Genomic DNA, 13,467 nt, shown 5'->3' with positions numbered 1-13,467 from the left:
ATGAAGAAACTTATCTTCTTACATTTTGATAAAGCAATAACATAAATTTGTTGAAAAATTAACTGAGGTGACGCTTCTTAATCCTTAATTTGTGACCCAGAAACAGGGACAAGAGAGCTCATTGCTTGAAGAGCCAAACAAATCAATCTGTAGCCCTATCTCCAAACTCTCTTGTTGATGCTATGTTGGACAAACTTTTGTTAGGTCATGACTGCAATGGCTCACCCCATTCCCCTGCCTGTGGACACATTAGTCCCACTTTGCATTTTGAAATCAGCTCTTAAAATAAAGGCACAAAAATGACAAAGGGTAAACTGAGACCTACCTGGTTCATTTCTTCTGATGGATTTCTGGTGAAAGTGTTGTATTCATTTATCATTGAGCAGACATGGTAATTGGTTCTCACAATCATGCTGTGAACTTTTTGCCACCTGTTCCTTTCTAGCTTCTGAACAATCTTAGTCAGCTCCATGCTTATAATCCATGCTCTCCTTAACAAAATTTGCAGGTTATCACACGTGCCATGCTGGGATGAAAGGATCAGTTCACTCTGTGTATCGTCCTCAACGCTTATTGGCTTGGACTGAAGAATACACATGCATTCACATTCAGTCATCCATTTTAAGTCTTCCATCCAGCGCTGCACAGAATCCACTTGAATGAGGTGCATTCTAAAATATAGAAAAGAACAGAATACTGTATATAACTAAGGTTTCTGTTGTTAGGTATTATAAATTGTAGGCTGAATATTCAAAAGGATTTATCCCTATAGGACTCAATTCTGTAAATGGCGCTCAAATTTGGGCATCAAACAAATGTGCACTAAGGGGCCCTTTTACTAAGCTGTGGTAAGGCTAATGCATGGGAAGTGCGCACCAAATTGACACTACTGCCGTGGTAGCACAAGTGTCCGGCAGTGATTCTGAAGTTGGCACGTGCTGTTTCCTGTAGTAGAAAATAATTTTCTACCATGGGGGGGGGGGGGGCATTCCTACACAGTGCGTGAGCCCTTACCGCTAAGTAAATAGGTGGCAGTAAGGGTTCAGGCAGTAAATAGCTGCGCACTACTTTTTATATTAGTTTATGGCCATTTGCTGCCCCATTTAAAAAATGGCCCAGCACATGCCAATTTCACACATCCATACTAGTGCAGGCCACTTTTTACCACAGCTTAGTAAAAGGGCCCCTAAGCGCTATTCTATAAAAGTCACTCCAAGTTGGGAACCATTTATTAAATAGTGCTTAGCGCTAGGATGGATGCCCAGTTTTGAATTTGAGGATTTACACCAACTGAACCCTAGTGAAAATTAGGTGCGAATCTCCTGAATTCTATGACACTGTGCGCAAATCATAGAAACACCCCTGACCCGCCCATGCTCATTCCCTGGCCACAGCCCTTTTCAGATCCACACAGCAGAATAGCAACTATAAAGATATGCATGTAAATTCTAATTATCACCAATTAATGCCAATGATTGTTAGCGCCCAATTATCAGTGCTAGTTGATAATTAAGCAATTACATTTCACATACAATTTGGGTTCATGCCCAAATTTGCGTGGACAATTTTGACTGCTATATATAGAATTAGGGGGGTAGTGGGTGCTGCAGTATAGCTACATCCTGCATCCACAAACTTTCAGCGGCACCACATAGATGGTGCTGCTGAAAATTCTTACCAACTTTTCCCACCTAACCCTACAGTTAGCAGTGATATTCAATTGCTATCCATGCAACTATGCAGTTTAATTTAGGAAAGCTATAAAACTGTCCTAAATTACACAGCTTAGGTATAGAGATGGGGGTAATTCTAGAACTGGTTGTCACAATTTAGGTGTCTAGATACCTTACACTGAGCACTAATTCTGTAACGAAATCTTGGTGCCAAGATTCTGTAATAGATTACTAGTGTAAATTGGCATCAACACACTTACACCATCGCCCTGATTCTATAAAGGTCACCGAAATTTGCGCGTGCAAATTTAGGCACAGCTCCAATTTGAGCCTGCGATTTATTTATTTATTTATATTGACATTAATATCCCGCATTATTCCAAACAATGTTCAGGTTCAATGTGGCTTACAATGCAAAATTTAGAAGAACACATATTATAGTAAAACACTAAGGAGGTCTTTTACTAAGGTGCGCTAGCGTTTTTAGCTCATGCTAATAGGCATCTCAGCATTTAGCACCAGCTGATTTCTAGCATGAGCTAAAAACGATAGACACCTTAGTAAAAGATCCCCTAAGTAAAGTAAATCTCAAATGGATTGGCCATAATATATCTTACAAGTCATAACAAAGAGAACATTTGTTTACTATACAAGATTAAGAGAGATATTAAATTTCGTTATAGGAATTAGAATGATATATTTGAAATATATCTTCAATTTCTTGTGCAAGAACGTTTTAAAAAGAAAGGTTTTTAGTAATTTTCAAAAACTTATGTAATCAGGTGCACATTTGATACACTTTGGGAGTAAATTCCAACTGTTAGCACATTGATAGGAAAAGTCTTCTGAAAGGGCTGATTTATAAACAATCTTCTTATAGTTAGGAAAGTGAAGTCCTTGGTCCCATGGATAGAATTACGAGCAGAGAGTTCAATCAAGGGAAGCATGTAATCAGGGACCAGTCCATAAATGATTTGAAAGGCAAATATACATAGTTTAAAAGCAACCCTAGCTCTACTCGGAAGCCAATGAAATGAAGGAAGCAACGGTGAAACCTTATTAAATCGTGAGACATTACACACAATTCTTGCTGCAGTGTTTTGAGCAGTTTGTAGTTTCGTCATTAGTTATCCTTGCAGCCCGCATAGACTGTGTTACAGTAATCGAATTGGGACATTACTAGAGTTTGGATCAAGTTTCTAAATATTTCTTCTGAGAAAAGGGATCTAATTCTTTTCAACTTCCATAAAATTTTGAAGACTTTTGCTACCACTAGAGATACTTGTACATTTAATAAGATAATGAGACAATTAGTGCCAATAATTGGCTTTTTAACAAGCAATTATTGGCACTAATAAAATTGGGTGTTACGCTTTCAAAGTTAGGTACATGATCCATGCCTTAAATTTTCAAGTGGCCTAAAAAAGGGGGTAAGGAAAGGGGACAGTCATGGGTTTCAGGGAGGAACAGGGGCGTGGTTTTGAGTTAAATACATAATTACAGAATAAGGGTGCTCCACATGTAATTTTAGGCGGGGACATTTGCACCACATTTTCATTGATGAAAATGGTGGCACCTAAACTTATGCACAACCATAACACTAAAGCTTTATTCTATAAACCACGCTGAACTTTAGATGCAGCTTATAGAATAATGCTTAAGCAGGGTTTTTTCAGCACCAATTTTTTAGTTGGGCATGCACATTTGGGCATGCATCATACATCCGTGTGCAAATTAATTAGCTAATTAGGCACTAGCATTCAAACATTGGTGTTAATTAGCAGCAATTTGGATAAACTCTAGGAACCCCAAGTTTACAAGATGGGAGTAGTGAAGGAAGGACACCACTGGAGGCCTCCTCAAATCAGGTATTATTGGTTCAAGGGGGCTCCGCAGCCTCTGTGTGATGTGGGCCTTGGTCAGAGGTTGTCCTAACTTGAGATGTCAGATCGTCCAAAGGCTGCATGTCCAGGGAGTTATAGGGTCTGGAACCCACTAGGCCATTGGGATTTTTTGCAGGTGAGGGTAGGGGTTGGAGGTCAGGGAGTCTATCTGTTGCTGGTTTTTTTAATTACTATTATTTTTTAAATACCTCCTTTCCTGTCAGTACACGAGCTAATCCTCACTCATACACTGACAGGAAGGGACACATTTCACTCTCAATGCAGCAAACAGTTGCAGATTACTATGGTGGTGTGTGCTTAGATGCCATTGTATATTGAATGCCAATAGTTTACTGCATTGGGAATAAACACTTTTTAGCAGGTGCATTAGAATGTTGTGTGCTGAAACTTAGTACATGGTTCTAACACTCATCTTACTGCATCAAGCCCATAAAATTTCTAAGCCATGGCACAGACAAACATACAGTAAATTAGCATCAAATATATAAAATGCACTATACCCAGTTAAAGATAAAATGGATTTCAACATCAATCATACTGTAATATAAACCCTAAAGGTTTCCAGACCCACCCCATTGAATACCAAGGGGCAGAACTCATAATGGCAGAACTGAAAGTGAAATTTGTGGAATTAGCCTGGCCCTGGCCTACGCCCAGCTCATCAGACACAACACCTTTTTGTAAATCCTGGTCTGGGTGCCTACCCTAAAGAGTTTAGCTAGTATCCAGAACTGTTTGAGTGGATCCAGGGTTACAAGTAGTTATACTTCATGAAATGTAGCAGCACTTACCGCTGGACAGGCAACAGACTGGAACTGAAGCGGCTGTCGCCATGAAAATCCATGTTTATTTTAACAAGCATTCATGTTTCTCCACGTCACAATCTGAAACAAAAAGCATATCTTAACCAACTAACCAACATATCAGAGTCCAACAAGAAACCAGAATCGCTGATCAGCAGACAACAGCAGAACAATAGGATATTACCCCAGTATGTGACCAAATTAAATTAATTAAAAGTATTAATGGAGCTTAGCCCTGTCCAGTATCCCTCACCTCAATATTTACTTTGTTCAATTTTGAGGGAATTTAATTTGAAACAGAAAAATTTGAGAACGCCTTTTCTTATTGCCTTATTCACCATGACATATGTGCAGAAATGCCTGAGCTTGTACACATGAATTATTCAAACAAGCTGACAAGGCTAGAAAAATTTAAAGATTTGCCCATTTTGTTTTTTACAAATATCAAATTTCTTATTAATTTTCCCCCAGTCCACTGGTAAAAATTGAGCAAGATTCCCTAGAGGGTGAGGTAAAAATCTAAAAATTCTATCAAACTCAAACCAGGCTAAAATGTGATTACTTTAGGTTCCCATGGAGCTGTGATGCCAACAGTATTATTTATGAACACTATCCAGCAGCCTGTGAAAGTGGAAAATAAGAAGAGAACCTGCGCATTTCTTAACAGCAACACGATGACCACACCAGGGGTTCTGTCAGATATGTCGGATAGTTTGATTAGTGAAGGTTGGATAATCGAGACTGTACTGAAGAAGCCCTCTACTGCAAGAAGCAGTTCTAGCTGGGAACACAACATTGGGAGAACTAGTGAGATGAATAACGGGGACAGTGTTTCCCTTCCCCACAAAATCTCTGCCAGGCCCTGAAGAAAAACAGCTGCTAGCAAAGGAAAATCCCAGCTTCCCTAGAGGCCTACCCATCATTCAGGACCTCATGTGGTACAGCTTCTAGGATGGCTGGCAGCTGTCTAACATATCCCTGTTCCTGGACGTTGAGGGGTCAAACTGTTAAAGACTGGTTTTGGTGAAAGAAGAAGTTCATGACTAAAAAATGGACTTTCTGTTTCTCTTTATCCACTGTGAGCTCATTCTATGCTTCATTGCAATAGCAGCGCAGACCCAGTAGAAGGTAACACAGAGATCACTGATTGCAGGGAGAGAACACTAAAGCATTTTGAATTAGACAGTGTTACTCATATGCTTGATTGTGATTATGTAAACGGTCACAAGTGATTAGCCTTGTAACCCAGTGTGTAAAAGGTGGTAAATCTCTGGGCCACTCTTGGCATCTCTGAGGTTCTGTTATAGAACAGGGTCCTACTACACAGCCTCAGGATACCTAAATGGAGGCACCCGGATATAGAATTTCCTCCACATTCCAAAAATGTCTCCATTTTCTTTTGCATCTCTTATGAGGCATGCATAACATTCTGCAAAGGGCTCACTTTGGCTAGGGCTTGAAACAAGTGATTGAGGGGGCAATTGTGCTTAGCTTTTAAAATATAAACATTTGCTGCATTTATATGGGCAAATGTCTACCATATGGCTCTTTTTTGTAAGATTGACAGCTCCTCTTTTCTGCTTGATGATTGAGCTGCTGTGCAGTGCTTCTTAAAGGCAGTGTCTTTAAATGAGAGATATTTGTATAGTTATTTATTCTCATCACACAGGATTAGACCGTTGTGTAATTTTCTGGTATTGACTCCTGAGGCAGGCTTTACAGCCGAAACACGGCTTATGTTGAGTCATTTATACCTATCAATAAAATTCTGCACCGCACCACTGTTTTGGGACTTTTGTTGTTACCTTTGCAGTTTGTGTGTTGAGATTTTCAGCTCCTACATATAAAAGTAACAAAAATCAGTGGGATGGATATTCAAAGCAATTTAAGCATGGAGATGAGGGTCCTGGCCAGTTAAATTTCCTGTGATATTCATCAGTACTTAAGCGGATAGTGCCGCTGAATATCCCTTCAAACCACCTAAGCTGAAGCCAGTTATATTATGGGCCATCTGGGGCAGAATCAGCACATAACTGCATAAGGTCATCAGATAAGTTGCTGGATATTTAGCACTTAACTGCATAAGGTAACCAGACAAGTCAGACCACATAAAGCACAATCCTTTCTTTGGTTTTACCTATATAGTTAAGGACTGAATGTTGGCTTTAAACAGATAAATGCCAGCATTTCTCACATACCTGGATATTCAATGCCGGTGCTCAGAAATGGCCCAGCATTGAACACTAGAGTATAAAGCCAGCAGAAGCTTTAAAAAAACACTCACTGCTGAATATTTAACCCAGCATTTACCAGTATAATTACCAGCAGTTATACATGGAAGCTGCCAAGTGATGTCACTCTTTTTCTGCATCTGTAGGTTCTTGTAATCACTGTTCCCTCTGTATGTGCTGGCAGCATTTTTACAAAAGGCTCCATGTTCAGTAGACTCTTTTGTAAAATATTGGGGGAATTGTGAACATCTCAACATGGATGTCCCAATTCCTACCTCAATATCATGTTCTCGGTGGGGGGAGGGGGTAATTTTATTTATGCATTTTCAATATTACAGTACAAGTTAAACACTTAAAATAAATAGTATGTCAAGAAAAAGAAAGGAGTATCTCTTCTACATAAATGACAGGCAATTTAAATATAATAAGAAATAAAATTACTAAAGTACTTCTAATGTCTCTCAGGGTAGAAGGGGCATAGCTCACTAAGAGGAGATTCTCTACCAAAGAGGAAATTTACCAAATTAGACCAAGGAGACTCATCAATCAAAAACTTAGATGCTGTTCGATTATTCCCCTCATTTTATGTTAAGGAGGGCCTTGAATCAAATAGATTGAAAATTCTGCTGGAAACAAAACACATTAAGGAAATTCCTATGGACTGAAATTCCATTTGTAAAGGGGAAAGGGATAGTGATAGGAGTGTACTACCATACACCTGGCCAGGATGAATAGACGGATGTAGAAATGTTGTTATCAGAAATTAGGAAAGCTAACAAACTGGGCAAAACAATAATAATGGGTGATTGACAAGGTAAATGTAACATCAGGGCATGCTAGGGAGGTAAACTTTCTTGAAGAAATCAAGGACTGCTTTATAGAGCAGCTGGTACAGGAGCCGACAAGGACAAATTCTAGACCTAGTGGAGCACACGATCTGGAGTGGGAGATAATGGTGCTGGGGCCGCTTGATAACAGTGATCAAAATAAGAACAGATTTGATATTGATTTTGGAGTAAGTACAAAAAGGAAATCCAATACGTTAACGTTTCACTTTCAAAAAGGAGACTATGATAAAATGAGAAGAACGGAGAAAAAAAACTTAGAGGAGCAGTTGCGAAGGTCAAAAATTTACATCAAGAGTGTATACTGTTCAAAAATACCATCCTGGAAGCCCAAGCCAAATGTATTCTGTATATTAAAAAAGGAGGAAGGAAGGCCAAACGACAGCAGGCATGGTTAAAAAGTGAGGTGAAGGAAGCTATTAGAGCTAAAAGAAAATCCTTTAGAAAATGGAAGAAAGAACTGACTGGAAATAATAAGAAACAGCATAAGGAATGTCAAGTCAAATGCAAAGCGATGATAAGGAAGGCAAAGAGGGACTTTGAAAAAAGATTGCATTGTAGGCAAAAACACATAGTAAAAACATTTTTAGGTATATTAAAAGCAAGAAGCCGGCAAAAGAATTGGTTGGACTTCTAGATAACTGAAGGGCAAAAGGGGCAATCAGGGAAGACAAAGCCATAGCGGACAGACTAAATAAATTCTTTGGTTTATGAAATCTCTATAAACCTGGAGTTTGTAATGGGGCAATTTGATAAATTAAAGAGTAGCAAATCTTCTGAACTGGATAGTATTCATCCCAGAGTACTGAAAGAATTGAAAATTGAACTTGCAGAACTATTGTTGGTAATATGTAATTTATCTTTCAAATCGAGCGTGGTACCGGAAGATTGGAGGGTGGCCCACATAACGCCGATTTTTTTAAAAAGGTTCCAGAGGAGATCCGGGACATTATAGACCAGTGAGCCTGACATCTGTGTCGGGCAAAATGATAGAGACTATTATAAAGAACAAAATTACAGAGCATATTCAAAAGCATGGATTAATAAGACAAAGCCAACATGGATTTAGTGAAGGGAAATCTTGCCTCACCAAGCTATTACATTTCTTTGAAGGGGTAAACAAACATATGGATAAAGGTGAGCTGGTCAATATTGTGTATCTGGATTTTCAGAAGGCATTTGACAAAGTACCTGATGAAAGACTCCAGAGGAAATTGGAAAGTCATGGGATAGGAGGTAGTGTTCTATTGTTGATTAAAACCTGGTTAAAAGATAGAAAACAGAGAGTAGGGTTAAATGGTCAGTACACTCAATGGAGGAGGTTAAATAGTGGATTCCCCAGGGGTCTCTGCTGAGACCGCTACGTTTTAATATATTTATAAATGATCTAGAGATGGGAGTATCTAGTGAGGTAATTAAATTTGCTGACGACACAAAGTTATTCAAAGTTGTTAAATCGCGAGAGGATTGTAAAAAATTAGAAGAGGACCTTACGAGACTGGGAGTCTAAATGGCAGATGTGAGCAAGTGCAAATTGATGCATGTGGGAAAGAAGAACCCGAACTATAGCTATGTAATGCAAGGTTCCAAATTAGGAGTCACCAACCAGGAAAGGGATCTAGGCGTCATCACTGATGATGCATTGAAATCCTCTGCTCAGTTTGCAGCTGTGGCTAAGAAAACAAATAGAATATTAGGTATTATTAGGAAAGAAATGGAAAACAAAAATGAAGACATTATAATGTCTTTGTATCGCTCCATGGTGTGACTGCACCTTGAATATTGTGTTCAATTCTGGTCACCGCATCTCAAAAAAGATATAGTGGAATCAGAAAAGGTACAGAGAAGGGTGACGAAAATGATTTAGGGGATGGGAAGATTTCCCTATGAGGAAAGGCTAAAGCGGCTAGGGCTCTTCAGCTTGGAGAAAAGACGGCTGATGGGAGATTTGATAGACGTCTATAAAATAATGAGTGGAGTGGCATGGGTAGACATGAATTGCTTGTTTACTCTTTCCAAAAATATTAGGACTAGGGGGGCATGTGATGAAGCTACAAAGTAGTAAATTTAAAACGAATCGGAGAAAAGTTTTCTTCACTCAACATGTTAAGTAGAGGAGTGTGGTAGCCATGTTAGTCCACTCTTAAGGTTATCAATAGAAATCAAACAAAATAAAACATGGAAAAGAAAATAAGATACCTTTTTTATTGGTCATAACTTAATACATTTCTTGATTAGCTTTCGAAGGTCGCCCTTCTTCCTCAGATCGGAAATAAGCAAATGTGCTAGCTGACAGTGTATATAAGTGAAAACATTCAAGCATTACTATGACAGTCTGACAGGGTGGGAGGATGGGGGTGGGTCGGAGTTATGCATGGGGACATCCAAGCATATCATTGATATTCTAACAGAATGGGTGTGGATAGGTGAGCTAGCACAATTGCTTATTTCCGATCTGAGGAAGAAGGGCGACCTTCGAAAGCTAATCAAGAAATGTATTAAGTTATGTCCAATAAAAAAGGTATCATCTTATTTTCTTTTCCATGTTTTATTTAGTTTGATTTCTATTGATAACCTTCACTCAACATGTAATTAAACTCTGGAATTTGTTGCCAGAGAATTTAGTAAAAGCAGTTGGCTTAGGGGGGGTTAAAAAAGTTTTGGATGGCTTCCTAAAGGAAAAGTCCATAAACCATTATTAAAATGGACAGTGAAAATTCATTTCTTATTTCTAGGACAAGCAGCATAAAATGTTTTGTATTTTGGGGGGATTTTGCCAGGTACACGTGACTGGGTTGGCCACTGTTAGGAACAGGATGCTGGGCTTGATGGACCTTCGGTCTGTCCCATTATGGCAATATTTATGTACTTATGTAATTGCTGCAGGTAATCCTCTCCTGAATTTATCAATCAAGAGTGCGTTGAGATCAGACCTCTTCTTGATCATGAGTTTTTTTGATTCCTTACTATTGTAGTTACTACTCAAATCTCTTAAAGTGTACCCTATAGGGACAGCATCCAATGACATCTTTTATGCTAAGTGGTCAGATTTCTATGATTTTATGATGCTGAGGTATCTGTGTATAGAGTGAAAGAAAGCGAAATAAATTTGGACAATTTTTGAAGGAGATGTTTAAGCATGCTGCACTATATATGTGAAGGTCCACTTTACATAGAACTTTAAGATCTAAAGTCAGACATGGAAGTGGTTGGCAGTATTTTACAAAAGGCCCTGCTGAATGTGGAGCCTGCTATAAAATGCCTATAAGGACATGCAGAAGTGCATATGTATTTGCCAGTACATACTGCAGAAGCAGCCATTTTACAACTATATAGTAACATAGTAACATAGTAGATGACGGCAGAAAAAGACCTGCACGGTCCATCCAGTCTGCCCAACAACATAACTCATATTTGCTGCTTTTTGTGTATACCCTACTTTGATTTGTACCTGTGCTCTTCAGGGCACAGACCGTATAAGTCTGCCCAGCACTATCCCCACCTCCCAACCACCGGCTCTGGCACAGGCACAGACCGTATAAGTCTGCCCAGCACTATCCTCACCTCCCACCCACCCAGCCCTGCCTCCCAACCACCGGCTCTGGCACAGACCGTACAAGTCTGTCCCAGCACTATCCCCGCCTCCCAACCACCAGTCCCGCTTCCCACCACCGGCTCTGGCACAGACCGTATAAGTCTGCCCAGCCCTATCCCCGCCTCCCAACCACCAGCCCCGCCTCCCGATCTTGACTAAGCTCCTGAGGATCCATTCCTTCGGCACAGGATTCCTTTATGCTTATCCCACACATGTTTGAATTCCGTTACCATTTTCATTTCCACCACCTCCCGCGGGAGGGCATTCCAAGCATCCACTACTCTCTCCGTGAAAAAATACTTCCTGACATTTTTCTTGAGTCTGCCCCCCTTCAATCTCATTTCATGTCCTTTCGTTCTACCACCTTCCCATCTCCGGAAAAGGTTCGTTTGCAGATTAATACCTTTCAAATATTTGAACGTCTGTATCATATCACCCCTGTTTCTCCTTTCCTCCAGAGTATACATGTTTAGTTCAGCAAGTCTCTCCTCATACGTCTTGTAACGCAAATCCCATACCATTCTCGTAGCTTTTCTTTGTACCGCTTCAATTCTTTTTACATCCTTAACAAGATACGGCCTCCAAAACTGAACACAATACTCCAGGTGGGGCCTCACCAACGACTTATACAGGGGCATCAACACCCCCTTTCTTCTGCTGGTCACACCTCTCTTTATACAGCCTAACAACCTTCTAGCTACGGCCACCGCCTTGTCACACTGTTTCGTCGCCTTCAAATCCTCAGATACTATCACCCCAAGATCCCTCTCTCCGCCCGTACCTATCAGACTCTCCCCGCCTAACACATACGCCTCCCGTGGATTTCTACTTCCTAAGTGCATCACTTTGCATTTCTTCGCATTGAATTTTAATTGCCAAACCTTAGACCATTCTTCTAGCTTCCGTAGGTCCTTTTTCATGTTTTCCACTCCCTCCGGGGTGTCCACTCTGTTATATCTTAGTATCATCCGCAAATAGGCAAACTTTACCTTCTAACCCTTCGGCAATTTTTTCCCACTTGTAATATGGGAAATATACATGTACATTTTTATCTTGTCTAAGGCATACCTAAATCATACCCTCACTGTGCTTCCTTGAAATCTCTGTGTGGTATTTTTATATTATTCATTTATTGGGATTTATTAACTGCCTTTATGAAGAGATTCTCCCAAGGCAATGTACAGCAGGTACAGTTTAACATCAAACTTACAATTTTGTTAACAGCTTTACAATAGTAAAATGACCAAATTTAAATATAAATACAATGAATGAGGTAAACTTGAAAACAGAAAATTGAAATCTAATAATAGGACTACCATGAAGCAGTATCATGTGGACAAAGGGGAGCCGGTTGATATTGTGTATCTGGATTTTCAAAAGGCGTTTGACAAGGTACCTCATGAAAGGCTACAGAGGGAATTGGAGGGTCATGGGATAGGAGGAAATGTCCTATTGTGGATTTAAAAACTGGTTGAAGGATAGGAAACAGAGAGTGGGTTAAATGGCGAGTATTCACAATGGAGAAGAGTAGTTAGTGGGGTTCCTCAGGGGTCTGTGCTAGGACCGCTGCTTTTTAATATATTTATAAATGATTTAGAGATGGGAGTAACTAGCGAGGTAATTAAATTTGCTGATGACACAAAGTTATTCAAAGTTGTTAACTCGCCACAGGATTGTGAAAAATTACAAGAGGACCTTACGAGACTGGGAGACTGGGCGGCTAAATGGCAGATGACGTTTAATGTGAGCAAGTGCAAGGTGATGCATGTGGGAAAAAAGAACCCGAATTATAGCTATGTCATGCAAGGTTCCACGTTAGGAGTTACGGACCAAGAAAGGGATCTGGGTGTCGTCGTCAATAACACACTGAAACCTTCTGCTCAGTGTGCTGCTGCGGCTAGGAAAGCGAATAGAATGTTGGGTGTTATTAGGAAAGGTATGGAAAACAGGTGTGAGGATGTCATAATGCCGTTGTATCGCTCCATGGTGTGACCGCACCTTGAGTATTGTGTTCAATTCTGGTCGCCGCATCTCAAGAAAGATATAGTAGAATTGGAAAAGGTGCAGCGAAGGGAGACTAAAATGATAGAGGGGATGGGACGACTTCCCTATGAAGAAAGACTAAGGAGGCTAGGGCTATTCAGCTTGGAGAAGAGACGGCTGAGGGGAGACATGATAGAGGTATATAAAATAATGAGTGGAGTGGAACAGGTGGATGTGAAGCGTCTGTTCACGCTTTCCAAAAATACTAGGACTAGGGGGCATGCGATTAAACTACAGTGTAGTAAATGTAAAACAAATCGGAGAAAATTTTTCTTCACCCAACGTGTAATTAAACTCTGGAATTCATTGCCGGAAAATGTGGTGAAGACGGTTAGCTTAGCAGAGTTTAAAAAGGGGTTGGACGGTTTCCTAA

The 13,467-nt window shown here is 40.0% G+C and overlaps 1 protein-coding gene across 5 annotated transcripts in view; it reads right to left on the bottom strand.

Moving 5' to 3' along the window:
• Positions 1–13,467, bottom strand: part of INSC (INSC spindle orientation adaptor protein) — a 314,937-nt gene that overhangs the window by 211,276 nt on the left and 90,194 nt on the right. For all 5 annotated transcript variants that reach the window (XM_030201048.1, XM_030201053.1, XM_030201051.1 and 2 more), the window contains exons 2-3: positions 4,369–4,461; positions 326–671 (exon numbers count right to left, since the gene is read on the bottom strand). In XM_030201048.1, coding sequence (XP_030056908.1) covers positions 326–671; positions 4,369–4,439 — 417 coding nt within the window. In that variant the 5' untranslated portion in view covers positions 4,440–4,461. The remainder of the gene's footprint in view (positions 1–325; positions 672–4,368; positions 4,462–13,467) is intronic.

The sequence above is a fragment of the Microcaecilia unicolor genome, chromosome 4 (assembly GCF_901765095.1).
Source record: "Microcaecilia unicolor chromosome 4, aMicUni1.1, whole genome shotgun sequence".
Taxonomy (NCBI): Eukaryota; Metazoa; Chordata; class Amphibia; order Gymnophiona; family Siphonopidae; genus Microcaecilia; species Microcaecilia unicolor.
This window is presented reverse-complemented; position numbering and strand designations above follow the sequence as displayed.